Source organism: Rhinoraja longicauda, unplaced genomic scaffold (genome assembly GCF_053455715.1).
Source record: "Rhinoraja longicauda isolate Sanriku21f unplaced genomic scaffold, sRhiLon1.1 Scf000389, whole genome shotgun sequence".
Classification (NCBI taxonomy): Eukaryota; Metazoa; Chordata; class Chondrichthyes; order Rajiformes; family Arhynchobatidae; genus Rhinoraja; species Rhinoraja longicauda.
Window position 1 is genome coordinate 51,001 of NW_027601606.1, and position 17,742 is coordinate 68,742.

The 17,742-nt window shown below is 40.2% G+C and overlaps 2 protein-coding genes across 2 annotated transcripts in view; one reads left to right on the forward strand and one right to left on the reverse strand.

The window, feature by feature from the left end:
- The window catches only part of LOC144590907 (transmembrane channel-like protein 2-A), a gene marked incomplete at its 3' end in the record, with an annotated part of 52,887 nt that extends 49,707 nt beyond the window's left edge, over positions 1 to 3,180 (reverse strand). The window contains exon 1 of the mRNA XM_078395270.1: positions 3,177 to 3,180. Coding sequence (XP_078251396.1) covers positions 3,177 to 3,180 — 4 coding nt within the window. The remainder of the gene's footprint in view (positions 1 to 3,176) is intronic.
- Positions 3,181 to 3,407: 227 nt separating this feature from the next.
- LOC144590908 (transmembrane channel-like protein 2-A) overlaps positions 3,408 to 17,742 on the forward strand; it is a gene marked incomplete at its 3' end in the record, with an annotated part of 44,912 nt that continues 30,577 nt past the window's right edge. Inside the window, exons 1-7 of the mRNA XM_078395271.1 lie at positions 3,408 to 3,466; positions 3,971 to 4,059; positions 5,000 to 5,477; positions 8,276 to 8,422; positions 11,352 to 11,442; positions 12,787 to 12,868; positions 15,551 to 15,657. Coding sequence (XP_078251397.1) covers positions 3,408 to 3,466; positions 3,971 to 4,059; positions 5,000 to 5,477; positions 8,276 to 8,422; positions 11,352 to 11,442; positions 12,787 to 12,868; positions 15,551 to 15,657 — 1,053 coding nt within the window. The remainder of the gene's footprint in view (positions 3,467 to 3,970; positions 4,060 to 4,999; positions 5,478 to 8,275; positions 8,423 to 11,351; positions 11,443 to 12,786; positions 12,869 to 15,550; positions 15,658 to 17,742) is intronic.

Genomic DNA, 17,742 nt, shown 5'->3' on the forward strand with positions numbered 1-17,742 from the left:
AGTCAATTATAAAAGACGAAATTGCGGAGCATTTGGATAGCAGTAACAGGATCGTTCCGAGTCAGCATGGATTTACGAAGGGGAAATCATGCTTGACTAATCTTCTGGAATTTTTTGAGGATGTATCTAGGAAAATTGACAGGGGAGAGCCGATGGATGTGGTGTACCTCGACTTTCAGAAAGCCTTCGACAAGGTCCCACATAGGAGATTAGTGGGCAAAATTAGAGCACATGGTATTGGGGGTAGGGTACTGACATGGATAGAAAATTGGTTGGCAGACAGAAAGCAAAGAGTGGGGATAAATGGGTCCCTTTCAGAATGGCAGGCAGTAACTAGTGGGGTACCGCAAGGCTCGGTGCTGGGACCGCAGTTATTTACAATATACATGAATGACTTGGATGAAGCTATGTGAGGATGCTCTTCCTAGACTTCAGCTCTGCCTTTAACACAGTCATCCCGAGCAGACTGGTTACCAAACTTTCTGACCTTGGATTTTCCCAAACCATCTGCCAATGGATCAAGGACTTCCTGACCAACCGCCCCCAGACCGTCAAAATAGGCCCTCACCTTTCCTCCACCATTACACTGAGCACCGGCTCACCACAGGGCTGTGTGTTGAGCCCCATCCTTTACTCCCTCTACACTCACGACTGCGCCCCCACCCTTCCCACCAACACCATCATCAAGTTCGCGGATGACACGACTGTGGTTGGACTCATCTCAGGAGGAGATGAGACAGCCTACAGGGATGAAATCCAAAGGTTGGCAGCATGGTGTTCAGTGAACAATCTTGTCCTGAACTCCTCCAAAACAAAGGAACTTATAATAGACTACAGGAAAACCAGTGCAGAACACGACCCACTCTACATCAATGGGGTCTGTGTGGAAAGGGTACCCGCTTTCAGGTTCCTGGGTACGCACATCGCAGAGGATCTTACCTGGTCTACCAACACCATTACCACAGTGAAGAAGGCACAGCAGAGACTCCACTTCCTGAGGATCCTCAGGAAGACCAACCTGCAGGAGAAGCTCATGATGTCCTTCTATCGCTGCTCCATCGAGAGTGTACTGGCATACTGTATAACCACATGGTATGCCAGCTGCTCAGAAAAGGACAGGAAGGCCCTTCAGAGGGTCATCACGACGGCCCAGAAGATCATCGGCTGCTCACTGCCCTCCCTGGAGCACCTGTTCAGCCTACGCTGCCTCAGTAGAGCAGGAAAAATAATAAAAGACCCATCCCACCCCGGCCACCGTCTGTTTGTTCTTCTGCCCTCTGGTCGACGTTTCAGGTCGATCAAATCCCGAACAAACAGACTCAAGAACAGTTTTTACCCCAGGGCCATACGAGAACTGAACACTACTTTCTGCAATAGGTCACACTGTTAAAACCTTTGTATTTAATATATTGGTATTTATTTGTTTTGCATTTATTGCATATATGTTTTTTACGCACCGTCAGGATTGCTATTTTTAATTTCGTTGCACTTGTTGCAACGACAATAAATGAATATTATTATTATATTATTATTAAAAGTACCATTAGCAAATTTGTAGATGATACAAAGCTGGGTGGTAGTGTGAACTGTGAGGAAGATGCTATGAGGTTGCAGGGTGACTTGGACAGGTTGTGTGAGTGGACGGATGCATGGCAGATGCAGTTTAATGTGGATAAGTGTGAGGTTATCCACTTTGGTGGTAAGAATAGGAAGGCAGATTATTATCTGAATGGTGTCAAGTTAGGAAAAGGGGACGTACAACGAGATCTGGGTGTCCTAGTGCATCAGTCACTGAAAGTAAGCATGCAGTACAGGAGGCAGTGAAGAAAGCCAATGGAATGTTGGCCTTCATAACAAGAGGAGTTGAGTATAGGAGCAAAGAGGTCATTCTGCAGTTGTACAGGGCCCTAGTGAGACCGCACCTGAGGTACTGTGTGCAGTTTTGGTCTCCAAATTTGAGGAAGGACATTCTTGCTATTGAGGGAGTGCAGCATAGGTTTACTAGGTTAATTGCCGGAATGGCGGGACTGTCATATGTTGGAAAAACTGGAGCGGCTAGGCTTGTATACATTGGAATTTAGAAGGATGAGAGGGGATCTTATCGAAACATAAGATTATTAAGGGGTTGGGCATGTTAGAGGCAGGAAACATGTTCCCAATGTTGGGGGAGTCCAGAACCATGAGCCACAGTTTAAGAACGGAGATGAGGAAAAACTTTTTCAGTCAGAGAGTTGTAAATCTGTGTAATTCTCTGCCTCAGAAGGCAGTGGAGGCCAATTCTCTGAATGCATTCAAGCGAGTGCTTGATAGAGCACTTAAGGATAGCAGAGTCAGGGGGTATGGGGAGAAGGCAGGAACAGGGTACTGATTGAGAATGATCAGCCATGATCACATTGAATAGTGGTGCTGGCTCGAAGGGCTGAATGGCCTACTCCTGCACCTATTGTCTATTGTCTATTGACAGGTATATGGGTGGGAAAGGTTTAGAAGGAAATGGGCCAAATCAGGCAGGTGGGACTTGTGTAGATGGGGCATCTTGGTCGGCATGGGCAAGTTGGGCCGAAGGGCCTGTTTTCATGCTGTTTTCATGCTGTTTTCATGACTCTCTATACTAGGATGCTAATAGACAGAATGATCACATAGCAGATGAAGATAACTGAGAGAAGTTTAAAGGGGGAAACCTGAGGAGTGGTAATACAAAATTGGTACAAAGGTTGGTGGCAGGGATAGAGGGGTGCAAGAATAGGGATGGCAAATGGCGTGTGTGCAGAAACCCTGACATAGATGGCACAACTGGAAAAGCCTGATAAAAATGTATAGGATTTCAAATCTTATTTATCGTTGCAATGGAGTACAAAAGCAACATTGCAATGCTAAATAGTTCAAATACACTCTTTAGCACTAGTCCATATTTTAGGAAGAACAAGGTCTAAGAAAGAAGGTGGTAAAGATTTACTAAAATGATATTGACATCAAATATGTTGGAGAGCCAAGTGAAGCAATGGTTGCTTAGAGTTTATCCAGCATAATATCTGTGACCATAGAATGACCATAAGACCATAGACCATAAGACCAAGGAGTAGAATAAGGCCACTTGACACATTGAGTCTATACCACCATTCAATCATGACAGATCTATTTTTAACTCTCGACGACAATACTAATCAAGAACCTACTCATTTGCGCTTTAAAAATGCCTAATGTCGGTCTCCACAGCCATCTGTGGCAATGAATTCCACAGATTCACCACACTCTGCCTAAAGAAATTCTTCCTCATCTCCATTCTAAAGATACGTCCTTTTGTTCTCAGGCTGCATCCTCTGGTTCGAGACTCTCCCCATAACCGGAAACATCCTTTCCATGCCTACTTTCACTAGGCCTTTAATTATCTGGTAGATTTCAATGAGATGCCTCATCTTTCAAACACTTCTCATACATTAACGCAATCATCCCCAAGATCATTCTCGTAAACCTCCTCTGAACCCTCTTCAATGATAGTGCATCCTTCCTCAGATAAAGGCCCCACGATTGCTCACAATATTCCAAATGTGATCTCACCAGTGCCTTATAAAGCTTCAGCATTACATCTTTGCTTTTACATGCCAATCCCCTCAAAATGAATATGAGCATTGCATTTGGCTTCCTTACCGCTGGCTCATCCTTCAAATCATCCTGCACCATCTAGAGCTTTCAATCCTCCAGTACATATATCCAATGAAAGGTGTACTATACAGAAGCACAAACTGCTTGCAAAGTCTTTGCAACCCTGAACCACAAGCTGTGCACAAAACGGCATTCTTTTGCAGAAAGAACAAAGGGTTGAAGTTTGAGAATTTCTACGCCTTGTGCCTTTTCCTATATTTCAATTTATGGGAGCCCATTTTTCTATTTGTATTGAATTCTTAGTTTGTATTTTATATGGAAATCCAATTGTGGAAGTGTTTTAAAAATATGCTTTATGTTTATACAGACTAAAACAGTTAATCTCAATCAAAATAACATTTTCACTTGCAGTTGGAATTCAGATAGACCACGAGACCGAAGAGGAGGAAGATGATGGTAAGACAAACAATTGCTACTTTTCACAATCGATACCAGTGACCATTTTTATTTGGCCTTCTAAAAACGAAAGTTCAAAGAATTCTAAGTGATGACAGCATCCTCAATAGTAAAACATAAAGTACTGGAGTAACTCAGCCAGTGAGGCAGCATCTGTGGAGAGAATGGGTAGGACTCTTCTGACCTGACCTGAATCATCGCCTCCTCTTTCGCTCCACAGATGTGATCCACCTATCACTTGCCAGACTTTGTCTTGCCCCATCTTTCTTTTCTAGCTTTCTCCCCACGCCATATTAATTGTAGTAGTGGAGAGATAGGTAGAAAAGAGAGGTAGTGGCAGGATAAAGCCTGGCAAATGATGAGTGGATGCAGGGGAGGGGAGGGGAGGGGAGGGTTGACTGGCAGATTAGTGGAGTAAGTCACAAAAGTTAGAGATGAAAAGGAGACAAAAGGGTGTCAGATTAAGCGAGTAGTGAAATGTAAATTCAGAGGGTGATCTGAATTTGTGAAAAATTCTATATTGATTAATATCATTAATTTTTGTAACACAATGGAACATAGTTTCAACTAGGTCCATTGCTTCAACCAGGCAATTACCTAAACTAATTACACATGTAAGTTAAAATTACACCCAGAACAATTAACGAGTGGTTTACTCAAAATCGAGTTTACCCAAATGGATGTAAACCATAAATGTAGTTTAATTTTCTTTTACACACTAAAATATGCCATCTGTGCTTATTTTGATCTTTCCAGTTATTCTCCACTTTGACAATCTCTTCCTCTTCTGAAAATGTAGAAAGTTGCTGAAGTTTGGTTTTGTGACTATTGGGCATATATCCCAAGGATTTGCAGGTCATCAGATATCCTATTTGTCGATTGAGTTATGATAGGAATTTCTAAGTTTCCCACTTTTATTGTTATGTTTTGATTGATGTAGAAGAAGAGGAGGATGAAAAGAAAGGAAGGCAACAGAAGAGCAGAAACTGGCCTGAGGCATCTGAGGATGAAGAAGATGGTTCAGAGGAAGCTGCCAAACCCAAAAGAAGAAACAATAGGCGGAGACCCCCAGTTCAGAATGGAAATAAACAGAGATACAAGAACAATAGTCATGAAAGCGACGAAGAAGAAGATGATGATGATGATGAAGAAGAAGAGGAAAGCAAAAAAGGGGGAGCTAGAAATTCAAGGGTAAAAGCAAGAAACAATAGGAATAACAGAAAGGGGGAAAGTGACAATGACAGTGAACCAAAGGGAAAAAATGCGATAACAAAAAGGACCCCAGCCCACGGTAATAATAGAAACAATGTGAACAAGAAGCAGAAAGATGAAGATAATAAGAAGGAAAAACAAGGAAACAAAAAAGGTGATAAGAAGGGTGAAAGACGTAATGGAAAAAAGAAAGGCACATCCTCCAGGTACTTGGTTCTTGTTTACTGTATGAGGACATCGCCCTTATATTGCACAGATATTAAATTAATTTTATTGAAAGAAGAATTTGAATGCGAGGAATTAGTAATTGTGAGTGCTATTTTCTATTCCATGATGCTGAGTCCATACATTTACAGAACTGAATTTATATTCTGAAATATCCTACATCATAAAGCACAAAATAAGAACCAAAAATTTAATTGGGAGAGAAATAATCAAGAAAGGTAGTATATTTTAAGTTTGAATAAGGAAACGGGGATGAAAGAAAACCATTTGACTCATTTTATGCTTTGAATTTATTTTGTAATTATGGTCATGGGAAGTAGTTAATGAACAAAGTCTAACATTTCCAACACAAGAAAGTACAATAAAACAAGTCTCTTGACACTCTTGCTTTCTGTCTATACTTATAATGCCCCCAAAGATGTTTACGTTTTAAGGTATAACAGCAAAATGTGAATCTGGAGGATTTGCATCTTGCAATGATCAAGCACATTTTTAAAGTGTTAAGTAAAATAGTAAATATTGGAAATACATTGTACATTTGTCAGTGTGGTGTATTGGATGTTGACTTCTTACTTGTACTGACTGAGAATCTTAACTTAAAACATTTTAATTTTTCTTTTAAAATGCTGTCAAAAGATATTGTGAGCTTCCATCATCTTCTCTGTAACATTCAATTTAGAATACATGGTATATTTGAATTAATTAAATAAACTCACTAGCTTGTGCCAGACATTATTCATATGAGTTACACAGTAGCCCAAAGTATGTAAATCTTGATGTACTCATAGTCATAGAGTCATGTAGCATGGAAATGGGCCCTTTGGCCCAACTCATAATGCCAACCAAGATGCCCTATCTAATCTGGTCCCATTTGCTGACATTTGGCCCATATCTCTCTAAACCTTTCCTAACAATGTACCTGTCCAAGTGTCTTTTAAATCCTGCCACAACTACATTCTCTGATAGCTCGTCCCATATACCCACCACCATCTGTGAGAGCAGAACTGCCTGGTGTTGAGTGGATGGAATAAATCAATGAGCAGCACAAGAAAAGCATGTTATTTAATTTTTGTATATTATTTTTTTCTGCTTTAGCCATAATCTAACCAAATATGAATTGTCAGCTGGACTTTATGGTGTAATAACAACTTTGGGGTTTCCATGCATGCATAAATATTGCCCTCAAAATACACTACTGAGAAGGTTCTGATACTGGAGTCCTCAAGAAGTTCCATATGTCTACAATAAATAGGAAACCAGAGCTTCATACCCTATACTTACTGTATAAACCCATCTGAAATTTTACTGCCTGTTCTGAAGAGAAACAATTCTGCCTGATATGAATGGGAAATATCTTCAGCCATACCTTTTTTACTTTAAAAAATGTGAATGATCTGATAATTCAGATAATTTTCAGTGTGCTTCAAGGTGCATAACATGTCTAGAACATTTTAATCTTAATAAGTGGCTTTTAAATATTTCAACTCACTTTTTTGATCTTTTCTTGTGCAACTGTTTTTTGATCTTTTCTTGTGCTTTGAATTTTACATTGTGTTAAAATATTTGTTTTATTAGTATTTGAATGCTTCAGAAATCTATAGAATACTTGTAAAAGATTCAAAGGCTTACAATTTGTGCTAAGTTTGGATTTGAGGCTCAGTTTACAGTATTTTTTCTCTAAATCTTTTCAGCAGAAATAGGTTTCGATATTCCTACCATGATGGTTCTGGTGCAGATGGCCTAATCACATGTAGGACCTTGCTAGGGAGAATAATCTCAACAGTTATTTGCAAGCTTAATATTAACATTTGCAGCAGCTTGTCAGTGCACACCAAAGTTTATGCTGTTTAATTAATCGCTAAATAAACTCGATGCATTATTAGAAATTTATAAAACTTTGGTTGGGATGCATTTGGAGTATTGTATGCAGTTCTGGTCACCCCCACACAGGAAGGATATGAAGGCTTTGGAAAGGGTGCAGAGGAGGCTTACCAGAATGGTGCATAGATTAGAGGGCAAAACAGGGAGAGGTTGGACAGACATTTATTACTTTCTCTGGAATACTGGAGGTTTAGCGGAGACCTGATAGAAGTGTGTAAAATTATGAGAGCATAGATAGGGTAGACAGTCAGAATCTTTTTCCCAGCATGGAAATATCAAATACTAGAGGGCATAGCTTTAGGATGAGAGGCGCAAAGATTAAAGGGGATGTGCAGGGAAAGCTTTTTACACAGAGTAGTGAGTGCCCGCTATGCACTGTCGATGGTTGTGGTGGAGGCAAACACAATTGTGGCATTTGAGAGACTTTTGGATAGGCACATGGGTAGGTGAGAAATGGAGAGATATGAGCTAAAGCAGGTCAATAAGAATTGATCTTGGCATCATGTCCAGCACAGACTCTGTGGCCTGTTTCTGTGCTGTACTGCTCTATGTTCTATATTATTTAGACATTATTTAGACAGTAATGTCTACAAAGCTTCTGTTCATTCTTTTCAGCTAATATATCAAATTTATACGCTGATTTAAGCAAATTTTATGAGTATAGGTTAGCAGTGGGCAAGATTGACTCAAGGCTTTGGCTTGTTAAAAGAAATGGAAGGAAAGTCCAGTGGGTTCTGCAGGAACGTTCAACCCCGTCAATAAATGTTGCTATTTTTAGTTCATCCAGCAATTGTTAATGCCCACATAACAGAGTTGAAAATCTATCCTAATAATTCCCCCGATAACAGCTAGAACTTGAAGTATTTACAAACGTGACATTCCTTTTTTTTTGGTGCAGCTCATCATCAGATTCATCAAACAGTGAAGATTCTCTGTCAGAGGGGGAACTTGCCAAGGTTTTGGAAGAAGTGGAAGAGAAAAAGAAGCTAATAGCAACCATACGGAATAAAGCCTGGCGTATGAAAAGAAAACTTACAAAATTAAAGTAACTGATTTGCAGTTTAGGTTAATAATTAAATAATCATAAGTGCTGTAATTAAATTGATGTCTTGCAGAATTTGATAACCAATAATTTGGATAAACCTGTTTCAAATAAAATAAACAAATAATGCAAAACAAGCCTAGCTCCATTAACATGGATCTTTTATATCGGCACACTGATATGCAGGGAGCAGAGGGACTTGGATCATGTGCAGGCAGATGAGATTAGTTTATCTTGGCGTTATGTCAAGCACAATCAATGTGTGCTGAACAGTCCGTTCCTGTGCTGTACAGCTCTATGTTCTGTGTTCTAACATAATTTTTCTCTACGATCATTTGGGATTTCTTTACACAGTGCACATGTAGTAACCTAATACTAATAAGTGAATCTAATTTTAAAGAAATCGATTTTGAAATTGTCCTCTGTAAATATTAGTGTGTAAATATGCTTGTATGAAATTCTTTCATCATTATTTTATTTTATTTGAGATATGAGTGTATTAATTCAAATAATGTGCATGAGTCTATAATACAAATCTGCTATCTTTTGTATGGTTATATTTGAACAAATTGATTTTACAGTAAATTTATTTTGAAAAAGAAATCCTTAAAGCAGCTGAAAATTGAAATGGTTAAGCAATCCAGAGATTACTTTAGTCCGGAAACATATTAAGACTTGTTCATTGTGAAATAGCATGTTAATTAGTTTTTGCCTAAAAGGGAAGAAATTGTGGTATTTACAAGCAAAATCAATCTTTAGATTATAGTAAGAAGTATCTGTGTATTTGTTTAGTTCAGATGAACCTTTGCATTAGTGATCAGAAGACCCTCTTTATTAGCCATCTTCAATAGAAGGCATTAGAGGGCGCAATACAAATCATTGATTTATTGAGAAGACAGGTTAGTGTGAAATAGATTGAAAAATTAATTAGGTATCCATATCCCAACCTGCACAAGTCCTTCTGTAGACTCCCTGCTTCCTCATCACTACCTGTCACTCCACCTATCTTTGTATCATCCGCAAACTTAGCCACAAAGCCATCAATGCCATCATCCAGATCATGAACATTTAACTTGAAAAGTAATGGACCCAACAATGACCCTTGCAGAGTACTAGCTGCCAACCAGAAAAGCTCCCCTTTATTCCCACTCTTTGCCTTCCAATTTACTATCCTTGCTTGTACCTTGCCTCTAATACCATGGGCTCCTACCTTGTTTAGCAGCCTCACATGCGGCTCCTTCCTTAAGTTTATCAGTAAATTATCAGTATTGGTTTATTATGGTCACGTATATTAAAATACAATGAAAAACTTGTGTGCTATTGAGAAGGCCTTCTGAAAAGCCAAGTAAATTCACTCATTTGATTACACTCCTCGTTTCTTCCTCAAAGAATTCCAAAATATATGTCAGACAGAATCTCCCCTTCACAAAACCATACTGACTTCAGCATATTTCATCATGTGTTTCCAAGTACCCTGAAACCACATCCTTAATAATAAACTCTATAATTTTACCAAGCACTGAAGTCAGCCTAACTGGACTATAATTTTCTTTCTTTTGTCTCACTCCTTCTTAAGTGAAGTTACATTTGTTATTTTCCAGTCCTCTGGAACCATTCCTGACTATTTGTGGGACTAAACACATCATATAAAAACATCAAAGTGTGGAGAATACATTTTAGAAGGCAGTACATCTTGCTGACATAGTATATGTAATATATGACATTTGGGGGCGGCATAGTGGTGCAGCGGTAGAGTTGCTGCCTTACAGTGCCAGAGACCCGGGTTCGATCCTGACGACAGGTGCTGTCTGTACGAAGCTCGTATGTTCTCCCCGTGACTGCATGGGTTTTCTCCAGGTGCTCCGGTTTCCTCCCACACTCTAAAGACATATAGGTTATATTGGCCTTCATAACAAGAGGAGTTGAGTATAGGAGCAAAGAGGTCCTTCTACAGTTGTACCGGGCCCTGGTGAGACCGCACCTGGAGTACTGTGTGCAGTTTTGGTCTCCAAATTTGAGGAAGGATATTCTTGCTATGGAGGGCGTGCAGCGTAGGTTCACTAGGTTAATTCCCGGAATGGCGGGACTGTCGTATGTTGAAAGGCTGGAGCGATTGGGCTTGTATACACTGGAATTTAGAAGGATGAGGGGGGATCTTATTGAAACATATAAGATAATTAGGGGATTGGACACATTAGAAGCAGGAAACATGTTCCCAATGTTGGGGGAGTCCAGAACAATGGGCCACAGTTTAAGAATTAGGTGGTAGGCCATTTAGAACGGAGATGAGGAAGAACTTTTTCAGTCAGAGAGTGGTGAAGGTGTGGAATTCTCTGCCTCAGAAGGCAGTGGAGGCCAGTTCGTTGGATGCTTTCAAGAGAGAGCTGGATAGAGCTCTTAAGGATAGCGGAGTGAGGGGGTATGGGGAGAAGGCAGGAACGGGGTACTGATTGAGAGTGATCAGCCATGATCGCATTGAATGGCGGTGCTGGCTCGAAGGGCTGAATGGCCTACTCCTGCACCTATTGTCTATTGTCTATTAATGTAGAACCAATGTAGGTTAATTGGCTTCGGTCAAGATTGCAAATTGTCCCTAATGTGTAGGATAGCGTTAAGGTATGGGAATCGCTAGTCTGCGCAGACTTGGTGGGCCAAGTATTTCTGCACTGTATTTCTAAACTAAACTAAACTAAATATGCCACATTTAGCACTACTGACTGTGGATGAATTTCTTAGTAGAAATGTTTAGGTTTCTAACAAATTTGAAATAATTTCCTGGTGGGTTTTCTGGTCTCTGTCTGGAATTTACAGTATGGAGTCAAGAAAATCCCCATAGAGTTTAAGGACTTAATAATGCTACCTTTTTGAACATATAAAATGATCCCTCAGTTGCTATGAACTTAATTAATCAGTTTTAACTTCTATTTATCAGGGAATCTCAAGAATTTGTAGAAAAGTTTGAAGGAGCTCTGGGGAAGGGGAAAGGTAGAAAGTTTTATGCCTACAAAGTGATGATGACTAAGGTTAGTATCTGACATTCATTTTATTTGAAACAATATCTCTTGATGTTGTTGATGTATACATTTTAGATGTTGACAATAACCAGTTGGATACATGAACATATGCTTTGCACCAATGGGCTGAGTAAAGTTGTAATAGATGCTGATATCTCTCGTAAGAATGGCGATATTCATATTTATTTAAGACTCCTAACAGTGGTCCAAGCTGCTGTTAACATGGGAGAATGAACCCATAGTGTGGCACTAAGGAGCAGGTTTGTATGGTTTTCTCAGTCCTTAAAGGTTCCAGAAAAAAATTCCAGTGACCAAAGTCATTGTCTTTTATTACGCAAGGTCCACCTTTTAGAATTAATAGGTTAAAAGCAAGAAGGAAGGAAATGGAGTAGTAGTAGTGACGATGAAGGAAATGATCAGTATTGGTTTATTATGGTCACGTATATTAAAATACAATGAAAAACCTGTGTGCTATCCAGTTATATTATACTGTACATGAGTACAATCATGCTATGAACAAGTACAAGTAGTGCAAGGAAAAAATACCAAAATGACAAAGAGAGTGTTATAATATTGTAGTGTAGATAGACACAAAATGCTGGAGTAACTCAGCGGGTCAGGCAGCATCTCTGGGGAAAAGGAATAGGTGACGTTTCGGGTCAGAACCCTTATTCAGTGTGTTACGATTGCAGTTATAGTGTTACAGTTACAATTACAGAGAAAGTGCAGATAACAAAAAAATGCAGGGACTTCAATGAGGTAGATTGGAAGATCTGGGTTAAAGCCTTAGCTTATGTAATTCCTGGAGGCTTTAAAACGTTTGACGTGGAAATTAAAATCTCTGAGTATGTGGGCTGGAAATATTTATTTCAATGGCAATTTGCAACTTACTTAACCAAGCGTGTGATTTCTGCAACACAAGAGACATGATACTGATTTCCCTCACCATCCTGCCATTCTTGACTGGACAATGCCTTTGAATATGTGAATGACAGGATTTTGCAACAGCTCTTGATCAATACAATTATTCGCACAATGAATATCACCCCCTTTTGTGAGCCCTTTCCAGTTACCATTCAGTTTCTAATTCTATAATTTAAATTTTGCGATTATTTTTTTTGTCCGGGTGCAGTGCCTCAAGATTCTCTGCATAAGGTGCTCTTGGCTGAATGACAAATGAAATGACATATTTTTTGCTGGTAGAAGCGAGGAAAACCGAAATGAACATTGTGAGGACTATCTGCTTAAACATCACATGCAGGGTTTTGTTTTGCAGGATGTGGCTGTTCAGAGTAATTTTAGTTTTTGAAGGTCATACGTTTATACTTCATTTGTATAATGTTACCATTTCAGAAATGGATCAAATTTCAAAGGGACTTTGAAAATTTTAAGACTTCATGCATACCTTGGGAAATGAAAATAAAAGAAATTGAGAGTAAGTTCATTTTGTTAAAATTAATATATTGTATTTACACATGGTGCTACAATTGTTAGCAGTATTGACTTTGATCAGAATCACCTCATGTTCACCTCTGTACAAACTTTGGCTCCACACTAATGATAATGGATCCACTATAGTTGGATGTCTTGCTGCCACAGGCATTCCCTGAAGTGTCAGTGGTGACTTGGGCTCAGGTGATGTAGAGGCATAACCTCAGGTTTTAGTAATGGCCCAATTTGCTTTAAAACAGTTTAAAAAACGATTTCACATATATTCAGACCCGCTGAAATACAATTGAAGTAGTGGGTGAATGTGCGCAAGCATTTCCTTAACTTAATCAGGTTAATGAAGGGTCTGTGGCCTGACTTACCTCGCCACTAATGCCCACCTCCCTGCAATCCCAAAATAACACACATTCAATCCTTGCACGATTCTTGTGAGTCATTGTCCGATTCACTCTCACAAGAAGGAGCAGGCATTCATGTCGTAAACAACACTGCCAACCTCCAGTTGGAGATCAACGACAGGGAGGAGATTTAAGTAAATCCAGGATGAATGATACAAGAGCCTAGCGATTCAAGTGATTCTCTTAGTTTTTTAAACAACCAAAGTTCCGACCATCCCTTTGCCTCCACAGATGCTGCTTGGCCCATTAACTTCTTCCAGCAGTTTGTGTTCTGCACCTTTATCATGGGGTTCCCATTTCTACTGAATAATATTGAATGTTCCAAGTAAAAAAATAGCAGACGATGGTTATTTATGATTATTGAAAAATTAGGCTTCCATTTAGATTACTAATGTTTTTTATTGGTTCTGTTGAGAAAGGATTAGTGGATGGGGGACTATGAATATCTTAGGTTAAATACATTTCAGGCACATTGACAGATTTTATTATCTGTTTCCTGTAATGATTCCTGCCAAGTGCTTTAAACCAACATCTGAAAAATATTGTTTTCATTGTTTTTTGATTTCTCTTCCATCTGCATAATTGTCACAGTCTCCCTAGGTGGTATGGAAATTGAGAAACTGCTTTTATATCAATGAGAGAATTTTTATTGTACACTGCGATCTTCTCCTGTCATCCTTATCAAGGTGACGTGAACTGAATCTAAACATCTGAGCTATGATTGAGAAACTGCACTGTGCACAATCATATGGTCCTTGGTATTGGGGGTAGGGTACTGACATGGATAGAAAATTGGTTGACAGACAGACAGACAGAAAGCAAAGAGTGGGGATAAATGGGTCCCTTTCGGAATGGCAGGCAGTGACCAGTGGGGTACCGCAAGGTTCGGTGCTGGGACCCCAGCTATTTACGATATACATTAATGACTTAGACGAAGGGATTAAAAGTACCATTAGCAAATTTGCAGATGATACTAAGCTGGGGGGTAGTGTGAATTGTGAGGAAGATGCAATAAGGCTGCAGGGTGACTTGGACAGGTTGTGTGAGTGGGCGGATACATGGCAGATGCAGTTTAATGTAGATAAGTGTGAGGTTATTCACTTTGGAAGTAAGAATAGAAAGGCAGATTATTATCTGAATGGTGTCAAGTTAGGAGGAGGGGGAGTTCAACGAGATCTGGGTGTCCTTGTGCATCAGTCAATGAAAGGAAGCATGCAGGTACAGCAGGCAGTGAAGAAAGCCAATGGAATGTTGGCCTTCGTAACAAGAGGAGTTGAGTATAGGAGCAAAGAGGTCCTTCTACAGTTGTACCGGGCCCTGGTGAGACCGCACCTGGAGTACTGTGTGCAGTTTTGGTCTCCAAATTTGAGGAAGGATATTCTTGCTATGGAGGGCGTGCAGCGTAGGTTCACTAGGTTAATTCCCGGAATGGCGGGACTGTCGTATGTTGAAAGGCTGGAGCGATTGGGCTTGTATACACTGGAATTTAGAAGGATGAGGGGGGATCTTATTGAAACATATAAGATAATTAGGGGATTGGACACATTAGAGGCAGGAAACATGTTCCCAATGTTGGGGGAGTCCAGAACAAGGGGCCACAGTTTAAGAATAAGGGGTAGGACATTTAGAACGGAGATGAGGAAGAACTTTTTCAGTCAGAGAGTGGTGAAGGTGTGGAATTCTCTGCCTCAGAAGGCAGTGGGGGCCAGTTCGTTGGATGCTTTCAAGAGAGAGCTGGATAGAGCTCTTAAGGATAGCGGAGTGAGGGGGTACGGGGAGAAGGCAGGAACGGGGTACTGATTGAGAGTGATCAGCCATGATCGCATTGAATGGCGGTGCTGGCTCGAAGGGCTGAATGGCCTACTCCTGCACCTATTGTCTATTGTCTATTGTCTATTGGAACTCTAAAATCACTATTCAGTAGATCTCAGTTGATGTTTAGTGACCTCTTCTAAACCTATTCTTTCTTCAGTCTGAAGAAAGGTCTTGGTCTGAAAAGTTGCCTGTCCATTCCCTCCCCGAATACTCCTGACCAGCTCAGTGCCTCCAGCACTGTGGGTTTTACTTTTTCTTTCACCATGTCTTTGCTCTCCTTTCTAATCTGATACCCTTGTTGTGTCATTGATCCCACCTTTAACCACGTGTTTTATTGTGAAGTAACATGAAACATTTTATTTCATTAAGGCTGATGTACAAGTGAAAACAAATATATGTTTTCAGAAAGTAAATGAAATTATAAGGGACTTACAAAATCTTTCCTTCTGTCACAGGTCACTTTGGTTCTTCTGTCGCCTCATATTTTATTTTCCTACGTTGGCTTTATGGGATCAACTTGGTCCTTTTTGGTTTAACTTTTGGATTGGTTGTCATTCCAGAGGTGGGTCTTGGCTTTAAGTTTCAGTTTAAGTTTCATAAAATTGTATGGAATTTAAAAATAAATCTGTTCGTATTCTGTAATTTATTTTTCCATGGTATACAGAAAATATGATTCATAATTCATTTTAATCATACTTGGCAGAATTAAATAATAAAAAATATTATTTAAAAAAAGACAAAAATTGCAAATGTATACAGGCACAATGATCGTAGATACTGGGAATAGACAATAGACAATAGACAATAGACAATAGGTGCAGGAGTAGGCCATTCAGCCCTTCGAGCCAGCACCGCCATTCAATGCGATCATGGCTGATCACTCTCAATCAGTACCCCGTTCCTGCCTTCTCCCCATACCCCCTCACTCCGCTATCCTTAAGAGCTCTATCCAGCTCTCTCTTGAAAGCATCCAACGAACTGGCCTCCACTGCCTTCTGAGGCAGAGAATTCCACACCTTCACCACCCTCTGACTGAAAAAGTTCTTCCTCATCTCCGTTCTAAATGGCCTACCCCTTATTCTCAAACTGTGGCCCCTTGTTCTGGACTCCCCCAACATTGGGAACATGTTATCTGCCTCTAATGTGTCCAATCCCCTAATTATCTTATATGTTTCAATAAGATCCCCCCTCATCCTTCTAAATTCCAGTGTATACAAGCCCAATCGCTCCAGCCTTTCAACATACGACAGTCCCGCCATTCCGGGAATTAACCTAGTGAACCTACGCTGCACGCCCTCCATAGCAAGAACATCCTTCCTCAAATTTGGAGACCAAAACTGCACACAGTACTCCAGGTGCGGTCTCACCAGGGCCCGGTACAACTGTAGAAGGACCTCTTTGCTCCTATACTCAACTCCTCTTGTTACGAAGGCCAACATTCCATTGGCTTTCTTCACTGCCTGCTGAACCTGCATGCTTCCTTTCATTGACTGATGCACTAGGACACCCAGATCTCGTTGAACTCCCCCTCCTCCTAACTTGACACCATTCAGATAATAATCTGCCTTTCTATTCTTACTTCCAAAGTGAATAACCTCACACTTATCTACATTAAACTGCATCTGCCATGTATCCGCCCACTCACACAACCTGTCCAAGTCACCCTGCAGCCTTATTGCATCTTCCTCACAATTCACACTACCCCCCTAGAAATGAGGAGATACGCAAAATGGAATGCCAAACCCTGATCATCTGTTGAACAAAGCCAAAGACAAAATGAGTTTTAATCATTTGTGACATGAAATGTAGGACTATTAGAATGGAATGTAGAAATGTAATAAAAACAGATCGTCATAGTCAAAAATGAAATATTTTAGGGAATAAATTTCTCTGTTTGCTTTCATAAAACCCTGCATTCTGTCCTTTGCTCTTTTTTCCTTGAGTGGTTTTAATTTCTTGATATCCTCCTTTAAATCCCGGTGAAAAGTTTGGCTAGAAATGTGCATATTTTAGACTCCCACCAAAGCCTACTAGATCTTCTGGTTAGAGTCTTAGAGTCATAGAGTGATATAGTGTGGAAACAGGCCTTTCACCCCAACTTGCCCACACTGGCCAACATGTCCAAGCTACACTAGTCCCACCTGCCCATGTTTGGTCCATATCTCTACAAACCTGTCCTATCCATGGATCTGTCTAACTGTTTCTTAAATATTAGGATAACCCCAGCCTCAACTACCTCCTCTGCGAGCTTGTTCCATACACCCACCATCGTTTGTGTGAAAAAATTACCCCTCAGATTCCTATTAAATCTTTTCCCCCTTCACCTTAAACCCATGTCCTCAGGTCCTCGATTCACCTACTCTGGGCAAGAGACTGTGCATCTACCTACTCTGGGCAAGATACTGCATCTAGTTTCTTGATAAACTGGTTGCTAACCAGTTTAACTCTTCTTCTCATTCCCATGTTAACCTATCTGTCCTGGGCCTCCATTGCCAGAGTGAGGCCACATGCAACCTGGAGTAACAGCACCTTATATTCCGCTAGGGTAGCTTACAAACATTGAGATCTCCAATGTTAGCTAACTTAGCAAAACCTCCCTCCCTCTTCCCCCATCCTCTACGCCATTCTCCCATCCTCACTTACCAGG